At 42.6% G+C, this 22,731-nt stretch overlaps 1 protein-coding gene across 6 annotated transcripts in view; it reads left to right on the forward strand.

Annotated features, from left to right (window-relative positions):
- The window catches only part of MECOM (MDS1 and EVI1 complex locus), a 362,312-nt gene that overhangs the window by 306,764 nt on the left and 32,817 nt on the right, over positions 1-22,731 (forward strand). Inside the window, exons 6-9 of one of the 6 annotated variants that reach the window (XM_054982632.1) lie at positions 1,986-2,142; positions 10,946-12,308; positions 12,592-12,678; positions 16,133-16,220. In XM_054982632.1, the coding sequence (XP_054838607.1) occupies positions 1,986-2,142; positions 10,946-12,308; positions 12,592-12,678; positions 16,133-16,220 (1,695 nt within the window). The remainder of the gene's footprint in view (positions 1-1,985; positions 2,143-10,945; positions 12,309-12,591; positions 12,679-16,132; positions 16,221-22,731) is intronic. The other 5 variants (XM_054982633.1, XM_054982637.1, XM_054982634.1 and 2 more) reach the window with 5 other exon arrangements.

Genomic DNA, 22,731 nt, shown 5'->3' on the forward strand with positions numbered 1-22,731 from the left:
CCCCCCCACACATGTATCATGTTTCATGAGATCTAGAATTAAATTTAGCACTGGCTTTAACGTTGAAGCACATGATCGGTAGTCTTACATGATGCATTACTTGCTGGGTTGTACTGTTTCATGGGCCCTGACTTGGATACCCCAAGCTAGCCCAATCTTGTTGGATCTTAGACGCTAAGCAGAGTTGGCCTTGGTTAGTAATGGGGTGGGAGACCACTATGCAGAGACAGGCAATAGCAAACTGCCTCTGTTAGTCTTTTGCCTTGGAAGTTCCAGCAGGGGTCCCTATAAGTCAGCTATGACTTGATGGCACTTTTCATCACTGTTTAATATGACTGGCCAAGGGCTGAATATTCAAATGCTCCTTTACACAAAAAATATCTCCGAACACTAGATATCTGAGAGAACTATAGAACCTCCTCCCTGACATGACCCTTTTGTATGAGCAGGGAGATTTTTTTTAATGTGGGAGAGCATTCAAGAGTTAAGCCCACCCTACCTGTATCCTGAAGTGGTACAATCCAGCAACAGATACCAAACAGCGGGCTTCTGATCTGGTTCTTAGAGTTTGGGAGGAGGGTGGATTATGTACTTTACATGTATGAGGCCATGCTGATGCAACAGAATCTCAGCCTGAGATCTGGGAGAGTTGGGTTTGAGAAACATTAGTGGACAGATGAACGATTAGTTCTCACCTGACATATGAGAGCCGTTAATATTCCAACAGGAAATGCCACAGTACAAATGCCAAAAAAATAGTCATGTGACCGCTGGATGTAGGGCTTCTTGACACATGACACCATAGCATTTTGTACTACAGAATCCAGAATGTGTTGTGTCAGTTGCTTAGCCCTAACACTTTTATATATATAATGCATGAAAAGGATACTCTTATTTTGAATCTGGGACCAGTTTACGCATGGTATTCTGCATATCTAGAATTGCAGAAAATTAAATAGCTCTGTTTATGATTGAAGCATAAAGGGAAAAAATGATCAACTGGGAAGAGATTATAGCAGCTCATCTTGAGTGATACCATTTATTTGAGTAGCCATTTCATTTGATTAGAGCTTCAAATAATGCATATAATTTTCTCTTACTGAGATTGATTCCGTAAAGATTAACAAAACTCTTCAAATGATAGGTGAGATGGGGAAAATCCCCAGAGACCTCGTGGCCATGATCCAGAATGGCTTCCATTTTGTTTCATGCCCAAGGGAGTTGCAGCAGTCCAGAAATGGGAATGATTGCACGCATGCATTACACGTGCACACATTTTATATAACAGGGCAAGGGTGAGCCGTGAGTAAACAGTGTAGATAGAAACTCCTGAGTATTAACTGTGCATGGCCATAATTTAACATGGGTCCCCAGAATTAGGTATGAATCCAGATGTCAGAAAGCAGTAAGAAAGATAGTGAGTCACTTTGGTCAGCTTGATTGGAGTGATACTGAAGTATAAACAATAGAAGTAATATTGCCTAAATATAGTTCTTTCCATACTGAGTTCTAAGTCCTTTCAATGAGAAAATCAGGTGAAAGATGCCTTAAATAAATTAAGGAATAACTATCTTTGTTAGAAGAAACATTGTGTTATTCTTGAGGCAGCTCTTAGTATAATGGCAGTAAATTTTCTGTTCTGTGTTATAAAGTAGATTATTTCTACTCTACCAATATAAACTGGTTTGAGATTTGGTTGAGGTTATGGCATCTGCTCAAGACCCTTGAGTTGTAGTTTTGTAGTGGTCTCAAGAGTTTGTTACAAGAGGTTCCTAGCTCCTTAAGTTTCTGGGGGGGGGGGGTTGGTTGGTGTCTATGACACTTAAATGGACTTGATGTTGCTTCCGCTTAAACTCATAGATGAAGAAAAACTCTTGTCCCTCCAGTTTTGCCCATCTTGGTTCCCATACAGTCTTACGAAATTGCTGTCCCCCCACCCCTTGTTTGCATCGAAGTTTCTTGTTTAATCAGTACTCATTTCCTAGCAGGTTTTCACGGACCCCAGCAACCTCCAGAGGCATATACGTTCGCAGCACGTTGGGGCTCGTGCACACGCATGCCCAGAGTGTGGCAAGACATTTGCCACTTCTTCAGGCCTCAAACAGCACAAACATATCCACAGCAGTGTCAAGCCTTTTATATGTAAGTCTCCTGCTTAACCACTAAGCTTCTCTGCCTTTCTGTTTTCCAGCAAGATGTGCACTCAGATAAACATGCTCGCACTGTAAGATTAAACTCTCTCATTGAAATCAAAGGGTATACAAAAGCTATGGCTGGATTGGGGCTGTAATCAAAAGAGCCAGCCATTGGGTTTGGGGATGATCATAAACCATATGCCATCCTGGCAAATGATTTACTTATTCTAATCAGTCTCTGTTGTAACTGAATTATTCAGGAAGGATTAGAGGACTCATCTAGGTGTAATTTGGGACTCTAACCTGGCAAGTTGTGAGCAATATAATTTTAACATGTTGTCTTCATCCTCTCCCCCCCACCCCCCACCACAAGCAGATATTATGTTTAGTCTTCTCTGTACAAATGTAGAGATAATTTAGTTCCCCCCCCTCCAATTCAGAACGAAGAGACAGACACAAGGCTTGGGTATAAATCTGGGCCATTTATTGACCAACATTAAACTTAAAAACTTAATAAGAGCAAGAGCATACTAGCGGTACAGGTCAAGCCAAGGGGTCTCCCATGGACCTCCTCCTTGACCTGTCTAGGTGAGCACCCACTGCTCCAGGTGCAAGCAATCCATGTGCATGGCCGTAACCCAGACAGCCAGGTGAATGGTTCCCCCCTTAAAGTTCCAAGCACCCCAAGCCGTGGAGCCTGAGGAAAGGAATTGTCCAGGAGCTCCCACAGGCAGTCTGCCCTCTCAGCTGGCAGCTGTGAAGCCCATCAGTCGATCCCTGACAGACCCCAATTTTCCACCAATGAGAAGGTGCCGCTGGGTGCTCACCGGCCTGCTCTGTCTACCCAAATCTAACCTGCCAGAGACCTAGGAAACAGCTCCACCATTTCAAATACCACATCCAGCTAACAGTACAAGGTAGGCAAAAAACACCCCTCCCAGAACCAATTTGGGAAAAGGTGAAAAAATTCCTACCTGGCCCTGATAATCAGCAACAGCTAATCCTATACTGCCATAGGGTGCGGTGAGTGGGCTGAGCTTTTCCAAGCCGACTGAAACCTGTTGGAGGCAGAGCCGCTCTTTATAGGGCCAGGGCCAGCCTCCCAAAGACCCAAATGCCCTGGCATGCAAAACTGCCTCTCCCTGTGCGTGGGGAGGCAAAAGCGGCCCCTGGCTCGAGAGCATTTTATGTGCAGCCGGGTGTGCCATCTTATCATAATTTAGTTTAACATAATGAAATGTATTTGGGGATCTCCCTGGTGCTTTTAGAGGACAGAATGGGAAATTAGAATGGCCCAGGAGCAAGCCAGGTTGAATGGTTCCTACTGCCCTACAAGCCAGTGATGCTGGAGTCAAAAAGTTCCAACCAGGCCAGTGTGCCAATGATGGGTGTGTACTCACTGTCATTGGCACTACTGGCCAGATCGTAGCTGAATGGCCCCTGCAGCACTGACAAAGCTACCAGGGCTTGGCTCTGCATGTGCCTGGCCTGCAGTGACCCTCCAGGGCAGTGGCCCACCAGAAACGTTCCCTCTACGTCGAATAGCCAGTCTGCTCCATCCTGATGTCTTTTGTTTCTTGCAGTTCTTTAAAATAGTCCACCATTGTGAACACAACGGCTGTTCCCATGTTACAGAACAGCAGAGCTGTGGTCACATCCTCTTTGGCTTGAATGATTGGAAGCTTGCTGTTTCAGGGGCTAACTCACACAAAATGCCGAGTCAGGGTTTGGCACTTTGTAAATGAGCTGCAGGACCACACTCTTCCCCCTCCTCTTACTCACTGCAATTTCCTTTCTGTCAGCAATTATAGATTGCTGATTCATATATAATATCAAACTTTGGTTTGCTGCAAAAGTTAGGGAGTCTCCGTGCGCAAGGGAGGAGAGAAAATGTGTCGAACAGCAAAACATGGCATTCCATATGAACTCAGCCACTGCATGCCTGTGTGCAAATAAGTACATAAAAATATGTATATATAAAATCTTCATCCTTGCCACACATTACAGTGTTTTTTTTGCCTCAGTGCATCTATCTGCCTAGTACATTTTTATTTGACCCTTCTTCCACAGGGCTCAGGGTGACATACATGGTTTTCTCTCCTGCCCATTTTATCCTCACAGCAACCCTGTGAGATACGTTAGGCTGAGAAAGTGTGGCTGGCCCAAAGTCATCTGGTGAGCTTCACAGTGTGGGGATTAGAACGCAGGTCTACCATCTCCATCCTCACCCAGCACTCTAACCACTATACCACACTATATATCATGCCGATAACTGCTCTCTGCACTGTAAGAACTTTAAACATTATGGCATTGAGCTGAGCCCTCACCACAGGAATGTTGTTTTTGGTTCCCGTATAGATCAGCTTTTAGAAGAGATCGCTCTGGTATTTCTCTCCGCGTGTTTCATGTCAGAAGCCTCCTGGTATCTGAGGCTCCATGGGCAGTTCTGGAAATACTTTCATAACCTTGTTTTATATTGTGTGCTCTGGCAAGCTTCCCCCAGCCCAAGTCTAATTATGCTTTGAACCTTTTGTAAGTTTATTTATTTTTTCTTAATGTAGCCCCAGGAAGAAAAGAAGAGCTACTGGTGGATGTGACTAATAAAGTGTAAGAAGATTCCACTAAAATGAGCTTCCCTTTAGCAAACCACTGAAAAACCTGGACTCTTTCCAAATCATTGCTAATTTCAAAACAGGGCTCAAAAATCTTCCAAAGGAAGAGGGACGCTTTATACATAAACACAGCCTAGAATCCTTCTTGACCTAATCATAATGGAGTGTTTCATTAGCTGTCCTTCAGAATTAAGGTCATAAAAGCCCCATATCGTGTATCATCTTCCATCCTAATTAGCTCTCTGTAAATAAATTATATATAGCATTTATATCCTAAATGTCCTACCAATATTTATCTCAAATGCAACTTACAATTCTATAATGTTATATCTAAAATATTATATAAAACTTTCTAATTGTGTATATACAGGGCTTTTTTTCAGGGGGAATGTGGGGGAACGGAGTTCCGGAACCTCTTGAAAATGGTCACATGGCTGGTGGCCCCGCCCCCTGATCTCCAGACAGAGGGGAGTTTAGATTGCCCTCGGCGCGGAAGGCAATCTCAACTCCCCTCTGTCTGGAGATCAGGGGGCAGGGCCACCAGCCATGTGACCATTTTCTCAGAGGGCAACCCACTGAGTTCCACCACCTCTTTTCCCAGAATAAAAGCCCTGTGTATATATAACATAACAACAAAAAAACTATCAATCAAAATCTTAAACCAACAAACTAAAAGCAACCTTAGAGCAATCGCTAAGTGGAAGTCAAAACAACTCAATATTATTACTCAAAGAAAACGTAATTATGAGAAGGTAAAGGGAGTGGCTGAGACTCTGTTGTCCCTTTTATTTGGATCTTGTCCTCAGGCTAATTTAATTGTTAGGTAAAATAAGTTTTAGTGGAGAGGACCTGTCAAATTGTGACCTTCCTTCGGATACAAATGAACTTCCTGTTGTGATTGTCGTGTTTATTTTTTTCCTCCCATTAAAATTCTTCACTGATCACAAAATGGCCATTGTTGCCTCATGACTTAACAGGAGCAGCTATGCTTCCCATTGGGAGATTCCCGCTATGGGTCTGTATCATGCCAACCCCAAAATGAGCCACATTGTTGGACCTTTAAATGATTGAAAGAAGTTGAAAGAAGCTTGCGTATGAAATGTATGTGTTTGTGTAATTTGTTGTTGTCTGAAGTTTACACAAGGTGGGCAGGTGCAACTTCCCGCCCCCCCCCCTCACATTTACTCGTTATGACATGACAAATTGTGTTTGTGAATTTCTCACTCTCCCCCCCCCCCCCCGGCTTTGAGGTCTTCTATTCCATCTGGTCACGTTAAACCTTTCCAAGTGTGGGGGGTAGTCAGTAGTACTGGTAGAGGAGTCAAGAAAACAAGGTGCAGTGAAGGCTTGGAGAAAGCTGGTGCCTCAGAGAACACAAGACTTAGCCGAAAGGAAGCTGTGGGAGAGGGGGAAGGGAAGTTTGGAAGGCTGGGACAGTACTGTGTTCGAAGGAGCAAAAGGGACATATGATTATTAGTTTTGTTTAGTCACAGCAGTGTTGTGATTTGGCAATCTTACGGGGAGAATGAGGGCTAAGAAGACAGCGAGTGGGAGTGGAGACTGAACTAAATTTCACCTATGGATTTGACCGTCCAGACAATTCTTTGACACCAGATTTCTAGTCAACTAGAAGCATCTATAAAGTCCAGCTGTGCTGTTCTACAGCAGTCTAAATATTCCTGTTGCTGCCAAATCTAGATCCTAGGATTACGCATGTCTTCCCCACCCCCTAAGGCAGAATGTATCCTGAATTGGGCCTTGAGGATAAAAAGGTGCTTTGCCCTCTCCTAGAGGATTTCTAATTAAAATGCAATGAATGGAGTATTCAGTAATTCATTGCTACCTCTCTGTATGAAGGTCCTTGTATACCCTTTCTTGTGGAATGGTGGAATGGCAATGAAAATATTTACAGGCCCTCTCTCCTTTTCCCTTCCTTCGTGGTCATATCATCAGTAATAATTAAATATCCAAACCTTTAATCCATAATTAGTATAAACCAATATATTGGTTAATCTGGTTAACAGTTTCTGTCCAAATAAAAATGTTTATCATCAGCTACTCCATTCTTGGAGTCTGCAGCCCAATTCATATAACTCTGAAAGCAAAGTTGTAAAAACGAATCTTTGGAATACCAGGGGCTTCAGACACTGCATGAAACAATAAGGAGAAGAATGTGCAATTGAGCCACGTATCTATTCTCGGGTAGCATCTGTGGGGGAAATCTTCCCTTGATTGTAAAAAAGTTCCCTCCTTACCGCTTCTCTAATTCGCTTATGTCACCTCTAAGTTCGGGTCACCTTTAATCCTTCCCAAATTCCCTTGCTTGTCCCTCCTGTTCTGACACCAAGTTACACAGCATGTTTAGGTTTTCCTTATTATGCAGGTCTTTATGCTAAGTAGAGAAACATCTTCTAAAGCAATTTCAGCTTAGAAGATTTTTATGCTGGCTCCATTGCACAAGCAGGCCATGGAACCCAGACCCACAGCATGAAGGTGTGGGGTCAAATAGGAAGCCCATTTAATAGGGAGGGACTGGCCTGTAATCTCATATCAGCCCAATGGGACTTGCGGTCCAGGCTCTTGAGACCTGACAATCAGCTTCCTGTAGCTTTTGAATTAACTTCTTCACTGTACGGGAACATACACCATACATTCATCAAGGGAGCAGTTGAATGACTCTGTGTAAGCCTCGAGTCTCAATAATATATCAACATGATTTTTAATGGCTTGAAAAAATCCCTCTGAGGCCAATAGTCTGACCTTGGAAGGGTTGATTTTTTTAAAAAAAAATCATTTGCGTTTAGTCTTATTTAAAGCTAGCAAAAAGCATAATTAACTGGACACATTTATGAACATCCTTTTAAAGATTTGTGTATCTCTGCACAATATCACAGAACAGTTTTTAATACTGGTGAAAATAAAATAATTAGTGAACCGCTTCCAGCCATGTAAGGACCGTTCATGTGCTGCAGCTTTAGTTACATCTTTTAAAAAGAAAATTCAGATGCTCTGCCACTCTTTTAAAATTAAGTCACATGGAAAATGCTTCTCCTCTGGTTTTTTTCATTAATGTGTGCGGGCAAACCCACAAGCGCAAGTGTGATTTTTGAAATGCAAAGGGCGGTGGGGGTGGAGGGGGGAACCTTAGGACAATTATCAATAATTGCCATGTAATTACAGAACAAAAGAATTTAAGGATCACATATCAGGGTAGGATTTTCTGAGCGCTTGTGGCTGGGGGTAGAGGGTCACCTCGAGCAGAGATATCTGGTTCCCAGCAAAAAGGCCACACACCGCGCCGTACCTTCCCCGTCTGTTTATGGCAACTGTCTCTCGTTACAGTATGCTGCCCTAGCTTGGGAGAAAACTCACCAACACCATCTCACCAACACGAAGGTAATTACACACTGCCTGCCTTCATAAAACCTCCAGCATGCCCAAATAGAAACCACATGCTGGAACAGAAGAGACGGGGAATGTATTAAAAATACCACTTAACAGTGATTTGTTTAATAAGCAGAAAATATGCAAAATTTTCGCTCTGAGCTAATTTCTTCTTTACTGAACATCTGATTATTTAAAACATGGTGGGCAAGTTGGTGGCGGTACAGGTCAGGGGTTAATATGAAGGTTCTTTGGGTCAACATAGTTATAAAAGTCTAGAGGTAAGGAAGCAAGAGTTCTGGTTTGGAAACTTGAAATAAAGATAAATGTAGAATATAGAGGCTTATTAAAATGCTAGGGAGGGGGGATGCCACATTAAATATGTTTTGCTTTATTGGTCAACTGGTCCATATGCTCAGCTTCAGGCAAATGCTTACATGGAAATTGCATTGATAATTGCAGTCAAAGGGACTGATGGGGCTGTGATGGGATTGTGGACAAAGGAAGTTGCCTTATAATCAATCAGAGCAGCCGCCCATTTAGCCCAATATTGCCGGACTGGTAGAGTCATTCCAAAGTCTTGGCCAGAGAAAGATCTTCCCCAACCTTGGTAATTGAGATCGTTTTCTTTAGAGCAGCTAGATAATTAAAATACTTCCCCCCACCATCCCACGGCCACCTCCTTCACTATGCGCCCCCTCATAGCATGGCTATGCCAATCTAGAAATGGTGTTTGCTTCACCTTTTGCAACAATTCAGACTCCACCGTCTATTTCACAGCTTTTCTTCAGCCCTGCCAAGCTACAAGCCACATCTGTCCTACCTACTTGCGCAAGAACATAGGTATTTCTCTTTAAATCACAATGAATATGTTTGATTCAGTTTCAGCAACGCAACTGCACCATGTGCCTGCAGATTGTCCCGCAAACCAGTCTCAGGAACTTTGCTTTGCTTTAGGCGCCTGAATTAATGCCATAAAAATCAATGGCCAGTATGCTGCTGAAAGTTCAGATGCCTGTTGATAGAAGGAGACCATTTGCATAAAGTATGCAGCACATTAGGCATGGAAAGAAAGAAACGTTCCAAATTAAATTTACTGATCCAACAATTTAATTTCGACAAAATTCCAAAGATGTTTTCTCCTGACTTGAATGTGGCCCCAAATAAAGGAGAAAACCTCCGCCCTTAGAAGATGAATCCAAGGCTGCTTGTGGGCAAGATTTTTTTAAAAATGGATTTCTTTATCCAGAATATCCTTTGTGAATGAAAGATATCATACTGGAACATCAGCTAATATATGGCGATGGCATTCTTCTTGCGTTGTACAATTCTTTGGCTTTTATCCAGTCCTTCAAATGCTACTGTTGCTGTTGTCTGACAGATATCAGGGAAGCAGCTCATTTGAGCCACACAGGTGGAATCGGGGTCCTCTCAAACAATAGAAGCCTTTGTTGTTGTGATGGGAACAGACAGCTTCAGGGGTAAACATTTAAGACATGACAACAAGTAAGCAGGTTTCTCAAGGGTAAGCTTTGTAACAGCAGGAAGGTTAGCATCGGCAGTGGTGTGAGTGGAAGTCAGAGGACGTGATTATAGTTCATGGGAACCAAGAGTGCAGGATGGGATACATTCAATTCAGTTTCCTTTGCGGGCCTAAAATAGATCCATTGTAAATTATGTCAAGTCTGTCTGAAACCACGAAAATAATTGTTAAGAAGGTCTCAGAATTCACAATGTGCATTGTTGTGTGGCTTTGATGTGTGAAGGGCAAGGACCTATGATATAACACCAACCGAGCAAAAGTGAAGCTGCTGAAATGGAGGAAGTTGAGTTTTTAGTGTAATCGGGTAATATTACTTAGCACTGATTTTGAGGAAACTCTCCAGCATCAAAACTAACAGGGACCTGCCAGGTTAACACTTACTAGTGTGCTCCGTGCATTTTAGTAACAGGGAATGTATGACTGTGCCAAGCGTAGCAATTAGCATAGCAAATGTCTCCTTTGATTGAACAGAACAGCACTGCCTGATTTCTCAAAGTGGTTTAGTACAGAGTCATGTCTATTGATAACAACACAGGGACCCACCAACCAAGGTGTTTTCTATTCAGACTTTCATAGTCAAGTCATAGTCAAGAGCAACAAATGAACACACAGGTGTTTCTTGCATCTTCTTGTTTTATTTTGTCAATGCAGCTTGTTTTTAATTAGGGTCTCTATACATCCTTCTGGTATATGCTCAGTGATGTAAAAATCCTGGTCATGAGCAAAAGATTCATATGGGTTCCTGAGTTTTATGTGTCCCTTCCCCATCAGCAGCAGTGATCCATCACCAATACAAGCACCCTGCTGCTTCAAAAAAAGATTTAGCAGATTGAGGGCTCTTGACATCAGGTACATGCACAAGCGTTTTGGGTTTTGCTGGCCAATGCATATAAGCATTGAGGGCTGTAAAATATGAACATTAAAACATTTCTGTGCCAATGTTGACTTTTTTTATAGGTAATGATTGTGGGGATTCACTCATTCTGTTGTTTCATTGCCTAATTGGATTCTGGGACTGCCTTTTTAAATTCTGTCTGAACTCAGTTTAAGCTTACTGGGCCTCTTCCTAAGGCTTCAGTCTTACCAGAATCCCAGTGGTGATTATTTTTGAGTAAACTTATTTAGCATGGAGCTATTTTCATGTAAAATATCAGAGATTTTGGATTCTCTGTTTAAAGCAGACGGGTGGGATCAAAGGTGGCGGGGAAAGGGGAAGAGGAAAATGACCATAAATCCTGAGCTTTGTTGTTGTTGTTGTCGTTTACACACAGGTGAGGTCTGCCATAAATCCTATACTCAGTTTTCAAACCTTTGCCGTCATAAGCGTATGCATGCTGATTGCAGAACCCAAATCAAGTGCAAAGACTGTGGACAAATGTTCAGCACTACGTCTTCCTTAAATAAACACAGGAGATTTTGTGAGGGCAAGAACCATTTTGCGGCAGGAGGATTTTTTGGCCAAGGCATATCACTTCCTGGAACCCCAGCTATGGATAAATCTTCCATGGTTAATATGAATCATGCAAATCCGGGCCTTGCTGACTATTTTGGTACCAATAGGCATCCTGCTGGTCTTACCTTTCCAACAGCTCCTGGATTTTCTTTTAGCTTCCCTGGCCTGTTTCCTGCAGGCTTGTACCACAGGCCACCTTTGATACCTGCTAGTTCTCCTGTTAAAGGACTTCCAAGCACAGACCAAACAATCAAAAGTCAAAGTCCCCTCATGACACATCCTCAGTCACTGCCAGCTACCCAGGATATTTTGAAGGCACTAAATAAGCACCCACCTAACCTAGGTGAAAATAAGCCAGTGGAGCTTCAACCAGAGAGGTCCTCCGAAGAGAGGCCACATGAAAAGATCAGTGACCAATCAGAGAGTAGTGACCTTGATGATGTCAGTACCCCCAGTGGGAGTGACCTGGAGACCACCTCTGGCTCTGATCTGGAAAGTGACATTGAAAGTGATAAAGAGAAATGTAAAGAAAATGGTAAAATGTTCAAAGACAAAGTAAACTCTCTTCAGAATTTGGCTTCCGTAAATAATAAGAAAGAATACAGCAATCATTCCATCTTCTCACCATCTTTAGAGGAGCAAACTGCGGTATCAGGGGCTGTGAATGATTCTATAAAGGCCATAGCCTCTATTGCTGAAAAATACTTTGGTTCGACAGGACTTGTGGGGCTACAAGACAAAAAAGTTGGAGCCTTACCTTACCCTTCCATGTTTCCCCTCCCATTTTTTCCAGCATTCTCTCAGTCAATGTACCCATTTCCTGATAGAGACTTGAGACCGTTACCTTTGAAAATGGAACCCCAATCGCCAGGAGAAGTAAAGAAGATCATTAAGGGAAACTCCGAGTCTCCCTTTGACCTCACCACTAAACGTAAGGAGGAGAAACCACTTACTCCTGTAACCTCAAAACCAGCAACTCTACCAGTGACCAACCAAGATCAGCCTCTAGATTTGAGTATGGGCAGCAGAAGTCGAGCCAGTGGTACAAAACAGACTGAGCCTCGGAAAAACCACATCTTTGGAGGAAAGAAAGGAGATGACCTTGAATCGAGGAAGTCGTCATCAGACATATCTTTACAGCATGCAAGGCCTACACCTTTCTTTATGGATCCCATTTACAGGTAATATAGGAATAAAGAACTGTGGCTTTCTGAAGTCAAATTAGTACTTTCAGATGTACAGAAAACCCAACTGGATCATAAAAGCTGGTGTATGTTTTTCAGTAATAAAATTGCACAATATCTGAACATTAAATTAATGCAGCTCAGGTACTGGGAATTTATAAACATTTATTATCTTAATACAGATTAATTATATATCTTTGAAACAATTTTCCCATCAGAGGGGAAAAAAAGAATGTATTTAAAAATTGGCAGTCAAATTCAGCTTTTGTTTGCAAACTAGGAACGTCGATCTCCACTGCAATCAAAGGTGTTTCACCCAAGAACTCAAAACACGTTGTACCATAGCAACACAATGTGGAACTCAAGGGTAAAATTCTGCCTTTATTTACAATAGACTAATCTGCTGAATTGTTTTTAGTAATTGGAAGGGCTTGTACCATTCTGCTGTGCAGAGTGTTAATCTGGTGTCAAAGGTACTTGCATGGAAAACCGATTTTATTTATTGGATTTCTATATCACCCTTCCTCCAAGAAGTTCAGAGTGGCGTACGTGTTTCCTTCTCCCAGTTTTGTCTTCACAGCTTTTGTGTGAAGTAGGTTAGGCTGAGAGTTAATAGCCTGTATCCAGCCACATTCTGAAGATTTAAGAGTACTTGGATTTTCTTAAGAGGAGACAGAATTTTTTTTTGCTGATTCTTCCATTCTACTGCAGACGCACAAACTATTATCTTGGTTCTGATGGTAGGACGGTGGAGGATGGGGACATAAGGAGGGAGGTAGTGTCACAAGCGTGAGATCAGTTCTGAGAGAAACCCGGAAGCTATGGTGGTAGCTCTAGATAACCATAGAGTTTTTGGCCTAGAGCTACCATAATTGTTTCCAGGTTTTCCCCAGAAGTACCACCATTGTGCATTGGACACTGATGAGTTGTTTTTTTAATTCTCATGGTGCCGCTAGGAGTGGCAGCAGGCAACAGGAGCTTGGGACAGATTTCCTGCTCTGACCAGAGGCTTGGCACCTGTCATGTGACCCTCCCTCAGGAACAAAATTTCAAGCGGCTACAATGTGTGTGTGTGTGTGTGCGGGGAAGAATCAGAGAAATTGCTTCCCCCTCTTAAGAAAAGGGCAATTAAGTTTTCCTAACTGTATGGTTGGATGCAGAGGAGTGACTGGCCCAAGATCAACCAGTGAGTTTCATGGCACAGCAGGGATTAGAATCTCAATTTCCCTAGTCCCAGATTACTCTGACCTCTACACCACCTTGTTTAGTGCAATAGTTGAAAGCTTCCTGGTTTAAAAACTAACTATTGTGAAGTCTGCACTGGATCCTTTGTCAAAGTATTTTTTTTCTTTCATACAAACCAGCAAATCATAGTTTTAAAATCTGTCAGAAAGAAACAAACCACAGTTTGCTAAAGTGAACAATTCAGATGGCACAAGAAGTTGGGAGTAGTTCTAGCTAGAATTCCTTCAGTCTTGGAGCCGAGTGTGCGAGGAAGGGGGTGTTGTTACAGATGTCTGAGATTTGTTTGGTTGTTTGAATGCAACAGATGTAATAAATGAATAAATCCAAAGAGAAATGTAGAATCTTTTTCCAGAGTGTGAGTGTTTTGTAGGTGGATTTTCTCCCCGTTTTAAAAAAGTCATTAATTGCAGAAACTGCGTAACTAGCAAGACTTGATTGCTACCTTTATTTGGAATATTTTCTCCTCCAAACTGTTATTTATTGCATCACTTGTTCTCCATGGGTGTATCTGAGTGCATGAAAAAAAAAAACCTAGTTCCAGTCTGAACAGTTTTAGAGTGTAGAGTTTCTACCTCTGATTAGAGATATTTGGGGATTTTTGTAAATACCAAGTGAAAGAATTTTGTTACCTGTATTAAGGAGGTACTAGCTGAACAGTAAACATGAAGAACGTTGTTTCTGCAAGATTCCCAAGTCCAATGGCAGAATGGCGGTCTTACCCTCTTGCATATGCTCTCAACCTTGCTTGGCCACGAAGTAAGCTTCCATCCCTACCCAAGCTTGGAAACAACCATGGAAAATATGCTGACCTGTTGTATCAACTGGGAATGGTGCTCTTGTGCATTTGTACTTCTGCAGCTTGTATAAGTGTGCCATGAGAGAAAAAAATTGCTAGCATGCCACAAGAAATAAATCAAGTAATTAAAGACTCCCATGAACCATCTGCAACCCTTCTACAAAAGAGGCTGCCCCCTGCATCGCTGTGTGGTTTATTGCTGTAGCTTAACCTTCTCTCAGACAATCTCTGCTGAAGACAGGTAGTTCTGCTGGGTTTCTGCACTGAGTGTGACTGGAGAATTCAGTGATTCCCAAAACAGAGATGCAACAGAATTACTGAACAGAATTTACCTGTTGCATCTCTGCAAGTATCACTGCTACTTTTTTCAAATTAGGAAACAGACCCAGAGCAGTAACTCAAGCTGAGGAACAGAAAGTTCCTCCTAGCCCTTACTCTCACACATGGTCTGAAAGATTTTTTGAGGATAATAGTAAAGAGCATCTCTGGTTTTAATACACACAGATATATCTCAGCTGTCTGAAGTTTGAGAAACCCAGGTGAAGTGTTTGAATGATGTGAATCTGTCATAAATTTTGGACATTGGTTCAGAGGATTCAGATCTAAATTAAAAACAACATTCCAGTGAAAATACATTTTCTTTCACTACATAATTTCATTGGGTAATCGGATACATGGACCTTTAACTATTATGGAATTTGCTGCTTACTAATCAGCACCCCCTCACTCACACATACCCCACAAACACTAAAGAAGATCGATATATTGTCGAAGACTTTCATGGCTGGAGAACGATGGTTGTTGTGGATTTTCCGGGCTGCGACACTGAGAGATCTCTGTCTTTTGGTGCTATACCTCTCAAGATGCCAGTCACAGCTGCTGGCAAAACGTCAGGAACTACAATGTCAAGACCACAGCTATACAGCCCGGAAAATCCACAACAACTAAAGAAGATCTTTTCTCCAAACAACCAAATATGGATATGGACTCCAAAAAGTCTTATCACCAACTGCTCTAAAATTTTGGAAAAATAACATGAATCCAGAAGTAAATTTACTTCGAATTTAAATTAATGAACACAGGGATTGAAAATTCATTTGGAATACTAAGAATTCATTTACTTCCAAAGTAAACCATCAGGCATAAGAGTAATAAAGGTTCCATAGAGACCATTTCAGCCAAATCTTTCCTTTGATTTTGGAGACTGGTTTTCTTGCTTAGTCAAGTATATAGTTCAGTACTCTATATTTGATAACATAGCTATGCTCTTGACAATTGTGTTAGGGATAGTTATTCACCAGTTTTTCTCATGTACAATAATAGATACTTGAAATGGGAATGGTTTGGATCCAGATGATAATTTCTGTTAATGGAAGGAGGGAAGATTTTCACCAATCTCCCCTCTCCCTCACTGCAGACATCTCATTTGCCCTTCATGCTGTTCTGAGAGGTTTTCTGTCATCTAAGTGCAGCATTTGGGGGACCTCAGTGGGTTACAGAAAAGGCGAAGAAGCAGGGGGAAGATCCATTCCATTATTGGAAGTATCTTTGGAAATGATTACCAGGATCCACAATTCTAATAAAATTGATATAATCTTTTAAAGGATATTCTCAGCCACATTAGCACTAATGAATGTGGTATGCCTGTGAGAACTGCATCTCATTGATGGCTGTGACTTAGAAACTTTATCTGTCATTTCCTTTGAATGAGAGTCACTAAACGGGTACCCGTGAGTGAGACTGAGTCATCACAAGAAAATTCTCATTTTAACATTTACAGAGTAGAAAAACGAAAATTAACCGATCCACTTGAAGCTTTAAAGGAAAAGTACTTGAGGCCATCCCCGGGATTCTTATTTCATCCCCAAGTAAGTATTTTTATATTCAAGATGTTCAGATTGTAAACAAATATGTTGATCTGTAGAAAGCAGGTGCACAGGAATGCCTGGAATCTTAGTCATGGTCGGATTTCCTAAAACATACCGTTTTTTAATGATTGTGGAGGGGGAAACAAAAACACATACCATTGTTTTAAATGTCATGATGTTTTTCAGGACAATGTTCTGCCACAGTCTAGTGAAACGGACTGTGCTCTCCACATGTGCAGGGGGGCTTTGGAATTCTCTCTTTGAAATACCACTCCCCCTCCCCACCGATGCTGCAAGCAGATTGCTTCTGGAACTTAGGGCCAAACTACAAGTGACAAATGACACTTGAATGGCAAGTGTATTTCTCCCTGTTCACTTACCCTCCACGCAATCCACTTGCCATTCAAGTGTCATTTGTCACTTGTAGCTTGGCCCTTAGTTTCTGATACAGCACACCCAAGTCCACACAGTCACACCAGTCATGTTTAAATCTTTGGATGCACCTGAAGTTATTTTTTAAAGTTAGCTCCAAGCCAGTCCCCCTGATTTTATGCTTGTGCCCAGATGAAGTCTGTGTTCTTGCCACCTGTGAGCAAATGGTGAAACATTAATCAGTTTACTTCATGCCCTGTTCCTAATGTTACCATGAAAGCCAACATGGATGTATTTCAGGTGTGTGACTATGTCATGTATGCCAAAGGGTAAAAATGTACAGCCCAGGAGCCTTATTTATTTTTCTATACCACAGAAGTTAATGGGTTCATCTTCTGTCACCCCTGCCATCTTCATATATGACTCTGGGATGCACTATTTATTTATTTGCTTTATTTGTACCCCATCTCTCTCCCCAGTGGGGACCCAAAGTAGCTCACATTGTTCTCCCTTCTTCCATGGTTAAGTGGTTGGGTCATGATGAATCAGCACTCTGCTGGTTCGAATCTCACTACTGCCATGAGCTCAGTAGGTGATTTGGGTAAGCTATTCCTCTCAGTGCCAGCTCCCCATCTGTACTGTAGAGATAATAACAACATCTGTTTTATTTATTATTTATCAACACAACAACCCTGAGAGGTAGGTTAGCCTGAGAGGGTGTTCCTGGCTCAGGGTCACCCACCAAGCTTTCATGGCAGAGTGGGCGTTTGAACCTGGGTCTCCCAGATCATAGTCTGAGACTAACCCCTACACCATGCTGGCTTATTAGGTATAGTCTTGTATTGCTTACATGAATCTTACCATGTTTGACTGGTCAAGTCAGTATGGCTTCTGTTAGCTATATTAATACCATGACTTAAGCAAGAGTCTGGGGTCTTGGAACTCTAATTTGGTAGTATCCTCCTTGCTACTGTGACTTTTTGCACCTCAACAAAGTCTTCATTGCATCTGCATAGCCACAATGGTACAGGACTATGAGAGGTTGCCAACAACTGTGACCTTTACTGTGATAGTGGTGGCCCATAGTAATGAAAAAAATAATTTTAGGTACAGAATCAGGTAAGGTAGATTCTCATTAAATGAAAAGTAGTTAGTGAATGGCAAGTTTATACGGAGGGTCTGGCCTAGGCTGTTTGCTTGTATCAGGACAAGATGGAAAGGGATGTAGCAGATTGGTAAGGTATAGTTTGAAAGTGCAAGAGCCCAGATTCATTTGCAGGCCTCATATAATTCTCTGGTCAGAGGCAGTGTGATGCAATGGTTTCACCAGCTTTTCAGACCTGAGATCCACCTTGGCATTTTTTATATTTTTCCCTGTGTATGTGCATGGCTGCTGGTTTAACCCATTTTAGGTGAGTTGTGGTCCACCAGATGAAGACCAGTGGGATAGAATCTTAGAGGCAGACATAAGATATTTTTGCCACGAGGGTGCTAATAAACTACCACCCTACAGTAACTGACAAGGACTTATCTTATATAATAATCACCATGTCTCTGCACATGGGTGAAAGCATGGAGACCCACAGTATGATGGCACCAACTGATATAAGGAATTCCAAATAGTACAGGAGGGAGAGAAATCTGTTAAAACAGGTATAATGCTTTCATAAAAATCTGAGGCAGATATAATGGCTGGTATCTAAGGTCTCCCATTCATTAAGTGAGGAGGCTTCCTTTAATAGAGAGAAGTTTCCTCCAGTAAAAGAAGTTTCCTCCAGTCTTTGCTCCAAGGCAATGTGTGGGTTGACTCTTAGTCTTTTGTGTGTCAGGTTCTGAAATCCCCACTTGGCTATGAAGCTCAAAGGCTGGATCTAGGCCTAACAGAAGTTTTTGTAAGATTAAAATACTGGATTGAGCCACTTAGAGGATGGTAGGAATGTAAATGTAAAAAAAAAAAGTAAAAGAAAAGTAAAGTAAGGAATAAGACTTGGCATGAGGAAAACCAACATGAAGAATGTAGAAATGAAAGATAGCTGTATTTTTCCCCTGAAACAAAACTTACTTTGTGTGAGGAAAGTGCGCAGTCTCTTAACCTATAGTGAAATGGCTAAACCCTGTGGGGAAAAAAACCTCATCACATATTCCTCTTATATGCACCTTCACGTCCTGAGGGAAAATCCTGATGTTAATTTTTGGAGTGTGGGGGTCTTTTATGTGTGAGGAGCAGTTTCTTTCAAATAACTGTTGCATGTCGATAAAAAATAGAGAGACATAATACTTCAGGGGAAGCGTCTAGTTTAAAATGATTTTTTTAAAAAAAAATGTGGCTGAGATGTTCTATAGTAAATGCCTTCCCAAGTGGTTGGTTAAGTGCCAGAGCTATTTTCAGAGGATTAGTGTGTCATGACCAAAGTGGTGATGACAGGCTCAGAGCTGAAAGAATTAGGAGTATTCAATAGCCAAAGTTTTGAGGAAGCCTAACAGAACATGGATAAGGGGAACACTCTTGTTTCTCATATTTCTCCCCCATAAATCGCATTGCCCAGCTGGTAAACTGTTGCTTTGTACTAATGGAGGCTGTAGGTTGCTCTGCTGCAGTGAATACGTGAAGCTACCTTATGCCAAGTAGAGATGGGCACGAACTGAAATACGAACCAAGCCAGTTCGTAGTTTGTGAACTGGTGGTTCATCAGAGCCTATTTCTGATGAACTGCTACAAAATTTAAGCTGGTTCGTTTGGTTCTTTTTGGGGTTCATCACTGCAGACAGCCTGGTGCCAATCAATCAGTTTCATAGGCAACAGGGGATGGACTTCCTGCAGACCTTCTGCTGACCTGGAAGTGGCCTTCTGCTGGCCCGGAAGTGACGTTTTCATGAACCAAACAAACCGGTTTGTGAACCGGGGCAGGTTCGTGAAAGTTCATGGTTTATGGTTCATGAAATGTGATGAACCAAGAACCACACAGTTCATTTTTTTCTGGTTCGTGCCCATCTCTAATGCAAAGACAGAACATGGCTCTAATTTTTTCTGGCCTAATGCTATCTGCAGTTTTCTAGGGTCTTTTTCAGCATCTGCTAATTGGGGTCCTTTATATGGAGATGCTAGGGTTGCTAGGTCCCCTTAGCCTCTCAGCAGGAGGGGGCGGGACCCAGCAATCACCTTTTTTCTCTCCTTACACACACACAAAGTGCACACATGCTTCCAGCACAATGACATCACTTACAGGAGTGACATCATCACACAGACCCCAGAAGCACTCCCACACTTTGACCAGGCCAAAACAGGCCCCAAATGGGCATTACAAGATGGCAACCTGAGCAGTCACTAGTAAACTTCACTCTACCAGCTGCCACTGCCTTTAAACAATATATTCACTCCTACAGCCCACAGAACAGAGCCGATTTAACCTGTTTAGAGCCCAAATCAGCCCAGTGAGATGTGTGAGAGTGGTCCCAGGGCTGTGTGATAACTCCCACTCTTGGGAATGACATTGTCGCCCTGGCCTGGGAGTGTGCCTGGATGGCCTGTTCCCTCACCTTTTCTTCTGCCAGCCAGGTGAGTGGTGGGCGGGGGCAGAGGATGGGAGTAGGGGATCCCCCACCCCTACTGGGGGACCTGGCATCCCTAGGAGATGCCAGGGATTGAACAGGGGGGCCTTCACTGTGCAAACCAGTGTGCTTTGCTACTGAGCGTCAGCCCTTCTCCAAGGATCCCAAGATCTGCTGCCAAAGGAGACACAAAGAGTTAATGGCCAGCTGGTGAACAGGACTGCCTCGCAAGACTGCAGCTAGAGATGCCCAATGATACTGTATTTCTTGCATTTGAAAAACTGGGTGTTGGTAGCTTGTCTTAAAACATAAATTCTCAGTATCCATTGCCTCCACTTTCTGTTCCTCATCCACACCTTCTAAGGCCATAGAAGTGGAAATATTGTTTAAAAACAATGGCAGCTGGCAGACTGAAGATTATTAGTGACTGCTCCAGTTGCTATCTTGTAATGCTCACCCGCAATACGAACACAAGTATTACATCCTGAGTTCTTCCTTAGCTCAGACTGCGAGAAGAACTCCTTTCCCTCCTCCTGTCCCTTTTCCTTCTTCTCCCTGCCTCTCTTGCTTGTGGAGTGCTTGCTTGTGGAGATCAGCTGGCCAGGCTACCAATCTTACCTGACTCATGTATGGCTACAAAAAGAGGGTCCCCTTTCTTCTTTCTGTCCCTCCTGGCCTCTCCTTCCTTCTCCAATGTTTAATAGGTGGCTGGGGCACTTTGGGAGATGGAGTCCTCACTCTGTCCAATTGCATAAAGGAGAGGGAGGCTTTGAGGGGCAGGAGATAATATTTTTACCATCCCACCCATCAGCTGACTAGCTGCTGCATTGACCAGCTGGCCACCCCTATCACCAGTCACAGCAACCATCACCACACAAAGTAAAAGTGGGGGAGGGGAGGGGGAATGCAAGGGTATGGAATGGAACTCATAAAAAGCCCAGTTGTTTGCAGACAGCTATTTTCTGAGACCATATTCCAAATTAAGTGCATAATTAAATGTGATTAGTTTTAGGTGTTTAACCATGTTGGTCTGCATTTAGAACAGCACAATTTGAATCCAGTGGCACCTTAGAGATCAATGAGATATTCAGAGTGTAAGCTTTCAAGATTCAGAGCTCCCTTCTTCAGACTTGTGTCAGAAGAAGAGAGCTCTGACTCTTGAAAGCTTACACTCTGAAAATCTTGTTGGGCTCTAACATGCCACTAGACTCAAATGCTGCTTTTAAATGTGATTATGTCTCACAGGGTAAATTTGCACACAGAACAAATTGAGAATCCTTTTGGTGTGGGATCCCACAGGTATTAATTTGTGAATTAAAGCATAGGTATGAGCAAAACTTGTATGCTCAAATGCTTATTACATCTTCCTTCCCTTTTTTCAGAGGTGGAGTGGGAACAAGCAACTGTAGTTTTTGCACAATATGCCTGCAAAACACATCACCCGACATATGTGTTGGGTGGTAGGTGTACCTTCTCCTCCCCAGTGCAAAGAGAAATCAAGGGTTGAGTGAGTGTGTGAACTTGTCTGCTCTTGGGTATCTGCTTCTTCTTGCCTTCTGTCTTCTGTCGGTCTTTCCTTTAGAGCCCCTTTACACATTACAACCACCACACGGAACCCTCACCTGGTAATTGTTTGCAGATCAAAGCTGGCAACTCTACTCCCAGCGGTGATGGCTATGCCATTCCTGTGGAGCTTCTTGCTGTGTGGCTCTGACAGCTGTAGCTATGTCAGCAGATATGTCTGAAACAAAGGCATGTACAGCTTGAAGAAAATCGCTTCATCTCTGCAACAAACCTCTCCACACCAGTGACTTATCCCACACTAACAACTGCCTCCGATAGTTCATGTTGCTGTTGTAACACATAAACTGGCCTTGAGCCCAGAGCTGGTTCCCAGTTTTACCTGTTTGGCTGCCTCTTTTGATTGTTTCATGATGTGCCTTGACCCGATGCTCCTACTCTGCTTCTGCCCTGGACCTAGGGATCTCAGCCAGTGACTGTCAAGCCGTGGGAAACCATGGGGAAAGGGGGGGGTGCTGTTGGACAATGGTATTATACCACTGCTGGGGGAAACTTAGAAGTGATGTCACACCTGTCTAAGAATCACTGGAAACTCTATGGTAAAACCATAAATTTTCTTGGAGTTCCTAGAGCAATGACATTACATCACATCCAGGGAAAACACAGAAGCAATGTAATGCTGCCATCCAACTGCATTCCCCCTGCCCCCCGCTGGCCATTTGCCAACAGGTAACAACTGGGGGTAGGAGATCTCCCTTCCCTAGCTGGCAATGGGCAAGACTTTCTGGACGTGAAGCTGTTTTGCCTCCCCTGGATTCGATTCCCTCTTAAGTCTGATCCTGCAAAACCTGTACCCCAGCTCATATTCTATAAACCAGGTCTGTGCAGTTAGTGACCAACCAAGGCAAACATAACCAACTAGCAATGCATTGTGGTTTGCCAGGGTTTGGAGAGACAACAGTGTGTTAACATTAAAAGCCCCTTCTAGAGCAGGCAGTGAAACTCCTTTCTAATGAGTTAGAAATGCTGTCTTTTCTCAAAACGGATCTAAACACATTGTTTGGGACCA

The sequence above is a fragment of the Eublepharis macularius genome, chromosome 6, assembly GCF_028583425.1.
Source record: "Eublepharis macularius isolate TG4126 chromosome 6, MPM_Emac_v1.0, whole genome shotgun sequence".
Classification (NCBI taxonomy): Eukaryota; Metazoa; Chordata; class Lepidosauria; order Squamata; family Eublepharidae; genus Eublepharis; species Eublepharis macularius.